Source organism: Vanellus vanellus (assembly GCF_965231255.1).
Source record: "Vanellus vanellus genome assembly, chromosome: 17".
In the NCBI taxonomy this organism is placed as follows: domain Eukaryota; kingdom Metazoa; phylum Chordata; class Aves; order Charadriiformes; family Charadriidae; genus Vanellus; species Vanellus vanellus.
In genome coordinates this window covers 9725106-9741068 of record NC_138922.1, presented here as the reverse complement: position 1 = coordinate 9741068, position 15963 = coordinate 9725106, and the positions used below count along the sequence as shown (strand labels likewise).

Here is a 15963-nt window from a genome sequence, read left to right as displayed (position 1 = left end):
TGCAGCTGCCTGATCCATAGTCTCTGTCCCCACACAGCTTCTCCGGTTTGGAACCCCCAGCTAGCTGTCACAAAGCCACCAGCACAACAAATCAGGACTGCGACGGTCGAGTGGAGATTCAAACCTCTCTTGAACAGAATTGGAAAACTGGAATCTATACGTAAGCTGGGTATCATGGAAGTGTGAACTGAAAGTGCTTGTCATAAAAGCATCCAAATGACTGCTATGGCTACAGCAAACATCACAAGGAATTAACCTTATGTATCGTCTATGGGTCCCGAGTCTGTGCCATTTTCAGAAAAGGGATTTAAATAAAAATGCTTCTAGAGCTGAAACTGAAGCATGTGCTCTGTCCCTTCAGACTGTGTTCTTTGGGAACATAAAGGAGGCTGTGAAGCACGTAGGAGCACCTGGAGCAAAATATGGCTAAAGCATTTATGTGTTATTGCTATGAGAAGTTTTCTTAGAAACGTTAAATTACTGTGGGTCTGCTGAGCAAGCTCTTCTTCCTAATCCACACCACCTGTCTAGATTCATGGATAATTTGGTTCTGACCTAGTTAAAAATACAAAACAAATTTTCCTATTTGGTTATTCAATATATCCTGACATCCACTTTCAGCAAAGCCTGCAAAAAAACTCGTTGTGGGCTGCACTTTGTTCCTCCAGGAAGAACATTTGGTGATGTGCTCCACAGCTCACGGGCCAAATGCAGTAGATGGCTGCACTGCTATTCAAAGAGACTTGACTTGCATTTTAAAACAAAAAGTATGTTATTTTTGATTCAAAAGAATCAACAGCAAGTCGGTGTGCCTGAGTGGGCACAGCCCTGTAACGCTAAGGACAGAGAGCGTGGCACAGGCACCAGAACTGCAGGGAAGTCTGGTCTTCATATCCACTCCCCAGAGGGCAAGGATTTTTAAATCCAGTGCCCCACCTGCTGCAGACAGACCTCCAAAAAATGCGATTGCACCGCCTCATTCCTTTGTATCGGTCAGCGGAGGTGAGCTGGTGTGCAGAAGTGCGTCTGAACCTTTCCAGGGAGGTTCTGAAGTCCTTAAGCGTGCGGCTCAGAAAATGCAGATTGCAGCCTGTGCCTTCCTCACACTGTTACGTTCCCGTTCCCCTTCTTGGACTGAAGGTCAGAGACAGGGTTTCCCTTTGGCATATTCATCAACGCTTCTGCAAAGTTTCAGGTCCTTTCAGTCATTGGTCAATGCCAACCATATATATGATACACATACACACACACACATATCAGATGTAAAAAGCCTCCAGAAAAATGCAGCATAGAATCATATATTGGACAAAGCTGCCATCATACATTGTGCTGTGGATAATGAGATTTAAAATATTCTATGCTACTGAGGTACAGTGAAACCTGTTCATTAGATTGCACCAGCACCCCCTGTCATTTTCTATATCCTCTTTAAATCACTACCAAAGTGTAAAAAATGATTTTGTTCTACTTAAAGACCAACTTTGAGGAGGTGACTGATTTCTGCTGATCCTGGAGGTGGTTTCACAGGTTTCATTGTACTTGAAACTTCACAGCTTCCACTGAAGCATGTATGTATCGGTTTAGCAGAGTACAAAAGTGGAATAATTTTCATTCTTGCCTCATATTGTTGGCAGAGTATGGTGTCCTCTACCAAAACTCTGTCTTTTTACTTGACAACTTATCAAAGACTCATTTTTTCTAAAGCCCAACCACCAATCTTAATAACTGTTTGTTTTAAAAGTCATCAGGGCTCCAATACTTGTAATAAATGGCTAAATTTGTATTAGCAAAACGTATTTCCAAATTTCTTTCATAAAAATTGAAATTTTCAGTAGTTAAAGAAAAGGTATCTACATTACCCTCACAAGCATTGGTTAAAAGAAGGACAAAGCTCACCTTGCAGCTTTCATTCAACCATTACCTGGAATTTACCATGTGAAATTGCAACCAACGGCCCAATCTTAACGCTCATGCTGGTTGAAGCTGTGAAAATTTCACTTCAGGCCAGTGGAGTTATGCCAGTAGAGAAGTCATGAAAAGACTGGATGGGGCCCTAAGATTAGACTGATCCCTGCACACTGAACTGGGACAGAGTAAGGACTGATGGGAGACTTCTGCAACACCTGCATCTTTTGTAGCATCAATAAACCCACCTAAAAGACCGGGAGAACTTCCTCTGCCTGGAAGGGGAGAAACGTCATCAGCTACTATTACATTAGACTAGGAAGTACGGAGATTAAAAAGTGTGCATCTTCTCACTAACGTATGGAAACTAGACAAACTACTTTCTGCCAACAGACGTCCTCAGCTCTTGGACCCGGGAAGCTCTCTTATTCCATCGTCATCATCCTCAGAGCAAAGCAAGCTTAGGGCGCTTGTTACAGGATGGATCCATGATGTCGTCTGCGTCACATGGCTAAAAAGAAACAAGAAATACTATTAGCTACCCAAAAGAGGTTTACCAATCTCGAAACAAGAAATACCAGATGGAGTCTGGAGTTGTAATGATAATTACAGCACTGTCAAATACAGAATTCTCTTTTTCTTGCTAACTATGAGATCTTACAAACAAAACGTGGAGTCTTATGGGTGCTAGAACCTGGACTGAAGGTCTCATTTCCCAATACATTTAAGAGAATGCTTTTGTAAGAGACTCCTGATACAGACTGGTGACGTTCCCTGTTAATAGAGCTGTAGACAATTAACCCAGCAACAGTGTACAGCCCAGCCTAGCAAAGCCTTACAAAACTCCAACAAGCGAGCAAGGTATTAACATTGCCATCATACCAGTTAAAGCCTGAGGCATAGTGGTCAAGAGGAAGTTGACCAAACGTGGAATCACATCACAGAAATATGCTCAGTTTGTCAGAACATCAACTAATATTCTAGCATCATTAAGCCATTCCTCTTCTGGCAGAAAAAGGTTGATGAATAAATCCAAAAAAGGATGTTCTTTATATGTCCTCTAGACCAAATTCTGGACATGCTTCCACAGCCTTTAAATGGGAGTTTAAGTTTATATATAAAAGGGAGTCAGTACTACTTTCTAAGGCTTAAACCCTACATTTGACTTGCAGCCTAAGCCACTTTATAGTTTTTGGTAAGATTCTATATGAATGGAAAGAGCCTGATCAAGGCTCGGTAAGGACAGATAAATGGCATAGGCTTACACTGTTTGCGGGTGAGAACACTGTACACCTTGTGATTGGTGGTATGCATGCGAGCCATACTGTGTGTGGGCAAGACACAGCCTCTTCTCCCTTCTGGAATAATGTGTTCTTGGTAAAGGAAATAGCTTCTTTTCACTTAAAAAAATCTTGCTAATAAATTCACAGTTTTTACAGTCAAGTCAGTGCAAAGATGAATTTTGTAATATAAGTTCATTGCAAGAACTAGCTGAAAAATGTTGTACATATAATATACACCATAAAAGACAAATGGCTCTTTTTACAACTTTTAACATAGTGTACCTAAAGCCCATGCCTATACTCACCTTTCAGCTGCATTAGTTTAATTAACTATGAATACCACGATGGAACTACTCTAGATTTATCTTTTCAAGTCAAAACATATTTTGTCTTTCTGTCTTCAAGAAGGCCCTCGCGGCAAACATCCGATAATGGAAACGGATATGTTGAAGTAGGAACAGGAGTCAGCGTTCCACTACACTGAGTTATGGGCATGGGGGTCACTATTCCAGTCAACACTACCGTGCTATGATCTTACCTTGTATTCACACCTTTCATTTGAGTATACTGAGCTCAGAATAAGTTGGATATGATGAGGACAACAATACTGTTCCCCAAGAGGTAAATATGATGTAAACGTAAATCACATCTTGAGCTGCTTTAACTAGATTAACCTATCTCTGAACTGGTAATCTGTGAATTTAGCCACTACTTCAATTGAAACAACACCTGAGTAAGGACCAAGCAAGGAAAACAACTATGCAAGATACAGGGCATATCCTCAGTTCTTATCCTTAAAAAAACAACAAACCCAAAAGCTCCGTTATGTGTAAAAGCAATGCATAAGTGCTTTTTTGGTCAGAGCAGCACTGGATGGACTCCATCCTTTCATGAGCGTATTACAAAAATAGGCATCACCTTACCGGAGTGGTAGAGATCAGTCTGAGAGAAGTTCAACAGAAGTATAACTGAACAACACGTAGCTACAGAAAATTCTCAAGTACAGTAATCATTTCATTCTCAGAAAGTGAATGTACCATTTTTACTAGGAATAAGAGCAACTTTCCAGAAGTTTCCAATGTTTACCTTTAGAAAGTCAGATGATAGTCAAAAGGAAGAATGTGAAGAGAGTCTTTATAAAATGTTTTATGAGAGATTTGTGAATAAACTTCCATTTTAAGAGGAAATCTGTCTAATCAAGAACATTGTTCCTCAACACAGGGAAATATATATATTCATATTTATATTATGACTGTATTTATATTTGTAAATATAATGACTGCTGAATTTTTCTGCAATGTTTTCTATAGGGTCGGGAAATGCCATCAATTATTTTTTTTCAATTAAAAAATTAGTCATTATGGCTTAGAACTGAAGATATCACTCCAAATTAAAGTCCCAGCATGTGATTTCATGTATCTGCATAAAAACACAGAACTCCTTCCAATACCAGTGGAATCATGGGAGCTGAAATAACTGGATTCCATCCATTCCAGCTCTGCCAATGCAAGATTTATTGCCTGCAGTACTATTTTAAGTGTTTATATTGCCTGCTTTTATCAAGCCATTTCTCAGCAATCCATTATTGAATTTAAATAAGAACAAAATTATTTTTAATGTTTTTTCCCCATTTGACTTCCCTGTGTAGCATGCCTTGACCTGCTGTGTACCTGAATCCTGAGCTCTGTTTTCTCACAAGCATGGAGTATCAATCCTGTGAAATGGGAGAAACTGCATGGGAGTAGAAGAGTTATGTGGAAAAGCATTCACGGGTCTTTGACGTAACCAATTAAAAAATTCTTTGTTAAGTGTTTACTCTTCAGAAGATTTTCCTCCTACATACTTTAGGACCAGGAGGCAAACGATAACATGTCTCCCTTTCTGCTAACTGCTGCAGGAACTTTTGTTCTCATGCAAATAAATGCAAAAATTCTCCTGACCTTTAATAGTGCAGAACTGTGGCACTGAAATCAGGATTCTGATTTTCTGTATTCAATGGCATAATATTGTTTAATCACTGGTAAGAAAGAAGAGAACTAGTTCTCATCTGTTTTCAAAATATATTGGGCCAAATTTTGCTCTGATGTCAATCTCCTGTAAAGACTTCTGATTTGAACTCAGTTCTTTTAAACTTGCACTAGGCTTTATCCCACGGACGCTTCTAGTAGGACAGCTTCTTTTAAACCCTTTGCCCAAACCCATACTAGGAAAAGAACTCTTATAAATAAGCATTAAGTCCAGACACCATGTCTCACATTGTAGACAGACACACACAAAACGCACAGATTATTTAGGTACAGAATAAATGTATAACCCCCCCCCCCTAATTTATTTTTAGCTCTCCAAAATGGCTGTGGCTAAAGAGCTTTGACATAATCAGTCCGAAGAGATAATCCCAGATTTACTGGTTTGCAGAACATTCTTGTATTAGAAATACATCCTCTCTGATTTGTGTGTTAGGGCCAGCAATAAAAGTGAGAGGGAATTCAAACCTACCTCTGGGTTTTGCTTAATTGATGAAACTGTTTTGAATATTAAAGGCATATTTGGAAAGCCAGCATTATGGACTCTAAATGTAAAACGTTTTCCCTTTGCAAATGTTCCTGTTCGAAAGATCCATTTCACATTTTCAGAGGAATTAACAATATTTAAAGATTTTTAGCTTTTCAAACAAGTCATTGCTATCGGAGGGTAGCCAAATTTATTGTTAGAAAACAGACATGTTTGGTCTGGAAACATGTCAGTAGCTTATTCTGTCTTTTTAACTTTTTATTCTGTCTTTTTAATTTTAGAGCTTGGAAAAACAAAACATGAGAACACAGGGATATTTTTTTGGCAAGGAAATGGTAGCGAATTATTTAAAATACCATTATAATTACCCTCCTAATGGCTTTTACTTATTTGCATGGAAAAAGATTTATCTTAAAACGAGAACTTAAGACAATCTTTTAAGAAAAGAATCATGCAAAAGAAAAAATGTTTGCGTTTTTGTTAGATTTTGAGCGTCATCAAGACATGCTTTTCACCTAAATTGCATTCTCCAACTAGGGCTGAACTCTGGAGTGTAACAGGGAATCATGAAGAGTCTTGCAGACAACACAACTGCTGTAGGTCACCGTGCAGGATGCTGAGCTACAAGGCAGTCACGTGGTATTCTTTGAAGTTGTGGGGTTTTTTTCCCCTTTTGACACAGGACCACATCTGTAACACCTGGGTGAATTTTCCCAGTGTACCAGAGTTACTGAGCTGTAAAAGGAGCAATTTCCTGCAAGGCCCGTTTGTTTGAGATCTGTTCAGGAGACAAGATGCAGCCTTAAACAATTAATCAGCCAAACTCTCATAATGACCATTATTCATTAGGGACCAAACAGAATTTAATTGTAATTGAACTTGGAAAGACAAATTGTGGCCTCATATGAACCCTGTGCTGCTCTACCCAACTGAGCAGTATTGAAGATGAAAGTGAAAGCAGAACTCTGCTCCTATGAAATAACACAAAACCCACCGTAGCTATTTTGCTCCCGAAAAGAACACACCCAAAAACCTAAATCCATTTAATCCATAGTGGTAATTCTGCTAAACTGTTAACCTTTATAATCTTATGCTTTGATTTCCTAAACGTCACTCGCCCTTTAAAATGCGCGAATGCTCAGCTAAAGAGTAGTACTGGTGCTCCATGCAGCCTTTACTGTCCTGTGCACGATCGCAGATTGGTGCAGCGCCACCGCCGCGACGCAGCGCTGCTGACAGCCGCCAGGCCGGGACACAAGGCACCGCGCACTCGCAAAGCTGTAACCTTTAGTACTGTCGCTGCTGTTACCGAAATAATCATTTAAAAAAATGTAGCGAATAGCACTGCTAGAGGTAGATGCAGCGGGTTGGAAGGGGACGGGCTCTCTACTACCCAGAAATATATTTCATATTGTGCTCTTTTAGTTTTTAGACTTACACACGTATCCCAATGGGGAGTTCTGAACTTCGGGTGGAAGCAGTATACAGTATATGCCATCTGCTAGACGGCTAGCTCCGTGGGGGACTGTGCGTTCCTTTGTCACACACGCGTACACAGCCCCCACGCCGTGGCAGTTGGGAGGCTAACGAGGGCCAGAGCAACAGGAAAATAAAGAACAATGCCACTGAATAAAGATCCTGAAACATAATCCCTCATCTAGAAGTTATATCATCCTCCTTGCTTGCTCTTGCACAGAATCTGTCTGTGTAGCTCTTTGCTGGGCTACACACAGCTTTGCAAAACTCGATTTAATTACTGCCTTTGTCTTTTGTTGCTGGGCCTTTCTGTTTCTGTTCCCCTTGTGCTTGGAAGGGCCTTTTGCTTTGCAAGGATACCTTTTTCCCTTTAAAATCCACTGTGCTAAATCTTGCACCTTTGAGAAGGTACCCGGCTCTTTCCTTTCTAGTTTACTTACACTTCTCTAACTTGCCAATGCAACTCTGTTGGGCCACGATCAACGTTTCTCACACTCCTTCTGAAACACTGCCTAAGAAAATATACCATCAAAAGTAGATCCAGCACAAAACCGGAGTAGTCCCAGTCTGCACCAGGCACCGTGAAGATTATGCCTTGGTAGGGCGGGACAGAATTACCCTCCCTCATGCCAGCAGGTGGCAAGGGAGTATCTAAGGGACTACCAGGGAGCTGCTACTCCTGAAGGCATTGAAGAAGTTTTGATGATGGGATGATGATAATCGCAGACCTTTAAGTTATTGCCCAGCCCCCTCCCATGTTTGTGGAGTTTAGATAAATACTATACAGCAAGATTTGGTACACAGGATGGTCTAAATGCTGGAAGTGTGCTAATTCTGTGGCCCTCAAATCTCCACCTGACAGTAGAGAGTAGTTTCTAAATCACTTTACAATCTGCACAAGTAGATTGAATATAATGTGTAGTTACTGGTGCTGCACCTGACACATTTTGTGAATACATTCCTAATTTTATTTAGGATTGCATGATTTTTCGGAGCAGAACTATTTCTCAGCTTCCAATAGCCAGTGCTTTTAACACTTTGCTGTCGTCACTTATGAATTTAAACTTATTAATTTTTTGTTTCTTCAATGCCAACGTTTATCATGAAATAAACTCTCAGAGCTAGCACACACTTGCAGACCCAGTCACGATATCTGTCATGTTTGATATCTCCTTTGAAAATGCCAGTGGTTGGAAAGCAGATGTTAAATGCTGTGAGGGGATTCCAAGTCAAACTACTGAAAACTTTTTCTATTTTCAAGAGCAAACGCTGGGAGGATCCGCAAGGAATAACTTATTCTTAACTGTAACTAAAGGATTTAAATTTTGTAGATAAGCAATTAGAACAAAATAAAGCAACTGAGTGAAGTTGATGCAAGCATAATCGATAAGTCCTGAGAGCATCTAGGGAAGACAAATTCCAGACATGGAACAGTTTGGGAAGGGGTTTTGTATTGCATTTATCAAAATCAGATTACCTGAAATTAAACATTCTTTTTTTCTTTCCCCTTCTTGTTAAAATTGGTTTAAGACTGGACCCTCTTTCAAGGCAACATTTCAAAAGGATCATACAGCATATAATAGTAGCCCGGGAGATGCTGGGCAGGTCCTGCAAGATGGCAGTGACCTTAACTGTTACTGGCTGTAATAAGATTGAGAGCACTTGCTACCTCATGGAACTGTGTCCTAAGGCAACATAAACGTTTCTTGCATTTCCCTCAGGGATCAGAGATTTTGCCTGAGTATTAATTAAAGATCGAGGGATATAAAGTGAAACCCCAGAAGAGAGTCTCGCTATTTATTCCTTGATTAAACTGATTAAACATTTGTCTACTAAGACAAATCTATGAGCAATTTCCGAAGGCAGTTTTCTCTAGGAACGTTTATATAGCCAAATAGTTTGCTATGTCATTAAAAATTGTCAACAATAAACAAATGGCCCAACATAAAATTAAGACAGTACTAACAGTAGGATCTCAGCCAAGGTGGAATAAGCCCAAAGGTTTGTGTGACAGGATATGCAAACTTTTCACAGTTTTAAAGCACTACCTGAAATCTGTCTCACCCCAGTATTAGCCAACTGCTATTACTCTAAAAGTTCTGGTTTATGCAGCTACTCCTAATCCTGTTTCTGTAAGTGAACATCATAAAAATTCTGGTGCAGTTTATTTGCAAATGCATCAGAACACAAAGATGAGCGGCGTTAGCTGTGCGAAGAATCGCACGCCCGGCCTGCTCGCTCCCATCAGCCCTGCCTCACCACCACAGGCCCGATACCTTGGGAAGACACACGTTGTAGACTTGGGCCAAGATCACAGAAGTTTTTTTCTACCACAGCCTGGAGCATGCTCAGGGCTTATGTTTAAACTAAGTGTGTCCTAAAATGAATTAAAGCCAAAGTGATGGCTTAGGCCCACGCTGCAGGTGAAACACATACTAAAAACCCCTCGCTGTGCATTGTTCTGCTTCTGATGGCTCTCCCAAAGCCCAGGGAGATCTCAGGAGGACTGACGGTGTAGGGCAGTGCACGTGGCACGTTCTACACGTGTCAAATCCTGCCCTAAGAAAGGAAGATTTAATAGGAGTCTGAACTTTCACATTCCCAGTCCTACTCATAGAAGTAACCAAATAGGTGAGAATTAGACCTTTGATCACACCCGTGTAAGAGGAAAATTACCCAGCAGAGGTAACAAGAATCAGTCCACTGATTTCAGTGGGAATTTTAGGTGTAGTGCAAAAAATAATTTCAGCTTTGAGTATTTTCTCGTGAAAGACATTTTAACAGCTGCCTTATCATAGATAGGCCAGAGCCTGGACAGAGCACGCAGGATCTGTGGAAGCTAAAAGAATGTTTCTCCATTTTGCTTCTTGATATTAAAAAACAAACAACCTCTCAGGAAAAAAAAAAATTGTCTAACCAAAAGCAGCTTAAGGTCTTAACATTCTTGTATTACAAGCTCATGTTATGATAAAATCCAATGCCAACTCTCCTAGTTTTACATCTGAGGTTATTTTCCTTATAGTCATGCAAAAGTATTTCAGTGAAAAACCAGAGAAACTGAATTCCCTACAACCCAAATATCTGGCAATAAACCATTTCTAAACCTTAGAAATGATTTTGAATTTTCACCTCATCCCGGCTAGCTGTAAGTCGTCATGATTTTTTAGTTAGCAAATGTCTTACACTAAATCATTGCTGTGTCTTTTAATAAAAAGTCTTTCTTCATTCAACAGTGACTGTGAAAAAAGAACAACCAGGGGGCAAAATTTTCAAAGAGGACTATTACTTCTGGATATATTTATTCCTGGTGACCAACTTGAGACAGAGCAGAGAGTCACGTACTTCAGACGGCAGGCATTAACACTGCATGAAAAGAAAAGTTCTCTGAGACGTCTCAAGTTGGTTATCTGAAAATCAAAAAGAAAAAAGTCAGGATTACCCAAATTCATATGGTTACATCTGAAAGTGTTCGAACTGATGTTGAGCTGACGGATCCAAAGAGCTGTGGGTTGTTATACATTAACAAGTAGTAATAACAGTTAGCACTTGGTTAGTGATGAGCCAGTTTTATTTAAATATTTGCAGCTTCTTGTGACTATATAACTATTCTTTCCTCTATTTTCAGATAGGAGGTCTCGCAGATGACAGGTAAAAGGAAATATTTTCAAAAGCAACCTCTGGTTTTGAGTGACACGTAAAATAGGAAAGGTCCAATTTTAAGAGATGCAAAGTAATTGCACCTTTCTTTGAACTCATCGAAAACAGAGAGCGCTCCGTGCATCAAAACACCCATTCCTACCTACAGAACGTCAAAGTTATTAAGATGGGGACACCCACAATGATGATTTTGAGAATTTATAATTTTGGTGCAACTGACTTGCCTACCACTGTAGAGGGAGTAGAGAGCAGAGCTGGTACTGGGTGCAATCCAGGGGGAATTTCAATGGCACGTTCAGTACGGCAGAACACGTTTTCTTAGTTTGATGCTCTGAACTCACTGAAACTTGCGTGGAACACACAGAATTTTACTTCTAGGTCAGCTCTGCTATGATTTGAACTTTATTGAACACATCTTAATATGTTGGGTAGTGGGTCCTTTATAATGCAGTAGAAACGTGCAGAGTACATTTATCAAAGGAACAGCTTTGTTTTTTCAATTTAGCATGCAGTAAGTAAAATAAACTGTGATTTATTTTCCTTTTATGATGATACCTTTAGCTCTAGTGCTAGAAAACATCAATGTTTATACTACAGAAGTTCTTCATCTATCACACATGCTTTGCTATTCTTAGTTCAGTCATAAAATCATGATTGGTTTCTGTGAATGGCCAGCTTTCAGTTAAATTAATGATTGCTCCTTCCCAAGCAAAACCAAACAAAATAGAATATTCTAAAATATATAAGTATGATGTGTTGGCTTTCCAAGTGGAAGCCCGATTTGTTACCATGTGTGGGTTTTATTAATCGTATTTTACAAGTATTGACTTTAGGCTCCTATTTAGCACAAATCAAATTCTGTTCTCAGCTGTACTGGTACACTATCAGACCACTTTCATTGCTCTTTGTCACACCGAAGCACACAATGCTTCCATGTGAAACTTCTGATTTTTAGACAAACTGCTGAAAGATAACCCTAAACTAGTAATACTGTTTCCCCTTTGGTATAAGACAGAGAACGCCACAGATCCAAATACATCTGGGGAAAAGATCCCAAAATAAAATATCTGGGAACTTTTACTTGTCTTTCAGGAAAATTTAATTTAAGATAAATGTTCTTGAGGAAAATAACAGCTAATGTGGAATAGCTGGAACCTAGTGCTATTAAAAAGCTAGAAAAACAGTGTTTACAGGGGCAAAATTCACAGCTGGTCCTTACAAACTGTACACATATGCAAGGAGTGGGTGGGAGTGGGAGGGAGAATAGCAAGGCCCTGCCTAATTTTAGGTGCCAGTCTCATGATACAGAGCTGCCATATGTTAAAGGTGAACACAGTAGGAGGATGGAAGAGATTAACGATAATGGGTTTTCTGGGAAAAAAAAAAATAAATCAGTGTCCCAGCTTTTTTATACTGTTCCTGTGTGTTTCTAAACCACCAGTGTATAACCATTAATTAATTAGCATATATGATACTTCACTGGGAGAGCAAAGTTATGGGTAGACCCTTTGTCCTATTTAAAAATCAAACCCAGAAGTTACTAATTCACAAAATCCATTCAATGACAATACACTTTCTGTTTGCACTGCCGCAATGCTGTGACTTCCACGGGGACTTTTAATGCCAGAGCATACAACAAAAATGAAATTTTGTTCTAACAGTGGTTACAACCCTTAGTAAACTCATTCAATGATGTTATACCTGACCTAAATCTGGGCAAAAATAGCCACACAACTAGCTCTAAAAGGGAACAAGAGGAACCTCTTACAAAATTGCTCCCATCCGAATGCCTCCCAGCTGACTGGTAGGTGCCTCCATACGCATCTGGTTGTAGGTGATACTTTAGGAGGGCTCGTTAACCCAAACACAAAGGTGTTTCTGGGATTTACAGATAAAATGTCTGTTTGGGAGAGGAATTCCTATCAGAGAATCAGTAGTTGAATTTCTCACGACAGAACAACCTTACTCATCTAATTAGTAAAATTAATTAATATCAAACTTTTTCATCTTACTATGTGGGGTCTCTTCAATACACTGGTCCTCCAAGTTCAAGACAGACAAAGGAAAAATTGGAGAGGATCCAGTCGAGCGTCACCAAGATGATTAGAGGGTTGAGCTTGGCACATGAAGAAATATTGAAGGAATTGGGTTTGTTCAGCCTAGAGAATAGAAAGCTCGGGATGTGGGGGTCTCATCAAAGTCCTCCCATACCTAAAAGGCAGTTCTAAAGAAAATGGAGGCATTCTTCTCACAAAGATGTACGGTAACAGACAGGAAGCAATGGCCACAAATTGCTTCGGGGGAAATTCCATCTAAATTAAGAAAATATTCTTCACTGAGAACAGCTAAACATTGGAATAGGGTGCCCAGACAGGTGGTGGAATCTCCCTCACTGGAAATATTCAAGGCTTGGTTTGACAGGGCTCTGGATAACTCACTCTTCAATAGAAGGTTAAACGAGATGACCTCCAGACATCCCTTCCAATCATGACTTCTCTATGATTTTATTCTCCGATTTCGCAATTGCAGTGGATGGCTGAAAACCCCATTAGGCGACATTCAATTGTCACTTTGCACAAATGAGGTCAGAATCCCAATTCTTCTTAACCAAATGGGCTGATATAAACAGTGATAGAAATGCCAAACGTAAATTGGTGAGGAAACAGGCACCGGTAATGTGTTTCTATTACATATTAATTGATGGGGCATGAATCTGGTGTTATGTATGAATGACTGATGGTATCGCTACGTGCAAAATAAGATAGTGCTTACGCTCTCCATTACTTTAAAGTACACCAGGTTATCTCAAAACAGATCTGGGGCCAAATTCAACCTTTATTCTCCAGCAGGAGGAAAGCACAGTTATACTAGCAACCAAGCTGATCCCTACCTATTAGTCTACTGGTGTAATTTTTGTCCTTCTGGTAACTGTTAATTTATATTGTATAAATAAGACACTTGAATTTGCTTTTATTTTCCAGTGCATATTGAGATGTAACTCAGAGATGTTTACACTGCTGTTTGCTATTTCATGGTAAACCTGTACACACGACCTTAATGCCTAGCACGGAATCATGTGAGTTTATGACACAGCAGCAGTCTAAAAGGTAGTTTTCTCACACTTGCCAGTACTTTGTGACTGATCTGAGCAACCTGGCTGATTGAAAATAATTTACCGAGAAACTGAAATGTGAAGTGATATACAAAAGAAGCGATTTCAGAAACTGTCTTAAGGTGCGTATTCATGGACAAGAAACAGCTTTCCCTGGTAGGTACAGAGAGCTGTTCAGTCCCTTAGGAATATAGCCGTGTAAATGTTTTATTCATGTCAGTTATTCACATAAGTGGGTTTCACTTTAGTGTGTAACACAAGCCAGCTGGTTTGCTTCTTTTAAACTCCGATTTCTCATGCACTTCATATTGCTACACCCCCTTCAGAGATATTTATGGAAATTTCACAGCAAGCTGTCTCAAGCTTATGTGCTATTAAGATTCCATTCTGGGGTGTTTACTGCATTAGATTTATAACATATAGATTTATGGACTCAGCTACTTGATGGCTCAATAAAGCACATTGGAACTGAAGGCAACCACTAATTAAAATAATATTTGATTGTCCTCAGCATATTGTAAAACTGCTGTGCATTTAAACAGCGCCATTGCGGCTTCTATACAGCCGAACTGCATGACAAGAAAACTGACAATTCACATGCAAGATCAGTTTAATTGTGGGTACACTTAGGGAATTATAGCCTGTTTTTCTATCTGTTTGTATACATGGAAGTGGGCTAATGTTGAAATACTCTTAAGCCCCTCATGGCCTTGGCTCTTCTAAACACCAAAGAATGAAAGGATTGAAATTCACAGCCAGAGAGAACAAGAAGGTTACAGCATTAGTACCAGGGCTGCAAAGTATCAACTATTCTGCTAATCCCCATTTAAACAATTAGATTAAACCCTACTGAAAAGGATCAGCTGATAAGATGCACCTCAAGCTAAATTCCTCCTAGAAAAGGATATTTCATACGTTGGGCAGAATTTTCATCTTGAAATCTCTACTATTCAGCGTTAGAAACAAGGGACTTAGGCACCGCTGCTCCTTGCTCTAAATAGTTAAACTTTCTCAGACTGACTTCATACGCATTACAAAGTGTAGTAAGAGGTATGAATCTTCAAGCATGCAAAAAGCCTGGCTAACGCTCTGTAAAGGCATTTGGAAACAGTGATGAAAGCAAAATAAGGAAATAGTTAAAAGGAATATTAATTACCACGACAACTTATTGCAATGCTCACTTAATTCCATTCTAATGAACTTCATTAAGAGCTCTTAACACCACTTCAGTATGGTGGCTCCACTCAGAAGAATAACGGTTTTCAGACAGTGGTCATGAAGGGCGATTTCATACCCTTCTCTGCAATTAACATGGAGAGATTTTCCTTGTCTGCCACGTAAAGATTGACATGCAGAAAACTCTGTAAGACAGACTACAGAAGGTAACAACGATGGAAAAGCCGGGGCACTATCACTAGTAATGCTAGGAGCACATTAAGAGGGAAGAATGTTCATGAGCCATTAGCAATCAAAGATCAGACATGCAAAAATTTCTGAAAAACCTTTTCCATGTGAACTACTGAATTAAAATCTGTAGTTTCAGCAAGTGGGGCTCACTGCATGAAACATCTGATGTTTTCTGCAAATTAGGCTTCTACCACCTAGACTAGCTGAGATTCTACTGTTGCTAATATGCATCTTACTGTCACGTCTGCAATAGTTCAGCATCCAAGTGCTTAGAAAGAAATTTCTTGCACATATTCAGCAAATCTAACTTTCTGCTGAGTCATCAAGATAAGCACTTGCATGAGAAGCACAGTAAAAAAAACAGGAAAAAAAAAGAGTGGAGAAATGTTTCAAGAATGTGAGATTTCTTCTGTTCTATTTCTAAATTTTATTTGCTATTATTTCTAGAAAAGACTGTCTTCAAGCTCAGTTTCCAATTGCACAGGTACAAACCTAGAGCACTGCAAGTGTTTTACCAAGAACACAATCCAGCATCCACCTTTAACTTTCCAACTGTCGTATAATGGCTCCCTGTAACAACAGATGGAGACCAAGGGAACAGTGCTATTTTAA

At 39.5% G+C, this 15963-nt stretch overlaps 1 protein-coding gene across 1 annotated transcript in view; it reads right to left on the bottom strand.

Moving 5' to 3' along the window:
- Positions 1-2304: 2304 nt before the first annotated feature.
- Positions 2305-15963, bottom strand: part of STXBP4 (syntaxin binding protein 4) — a gene marked incomplete at both ends in the record, with an annotated part of 78530 nt that continues 64871 nt past the window's right edge. The window contains one exon of the mRNA XM_082492247.1: positions 2305-2416. Within this exon, the coding sequence (XP_082348373.1) occupies positions 2305-2416 (112 nt within the window). The remainder of the gene's footprint in view (positions 2417-15963) is intronic.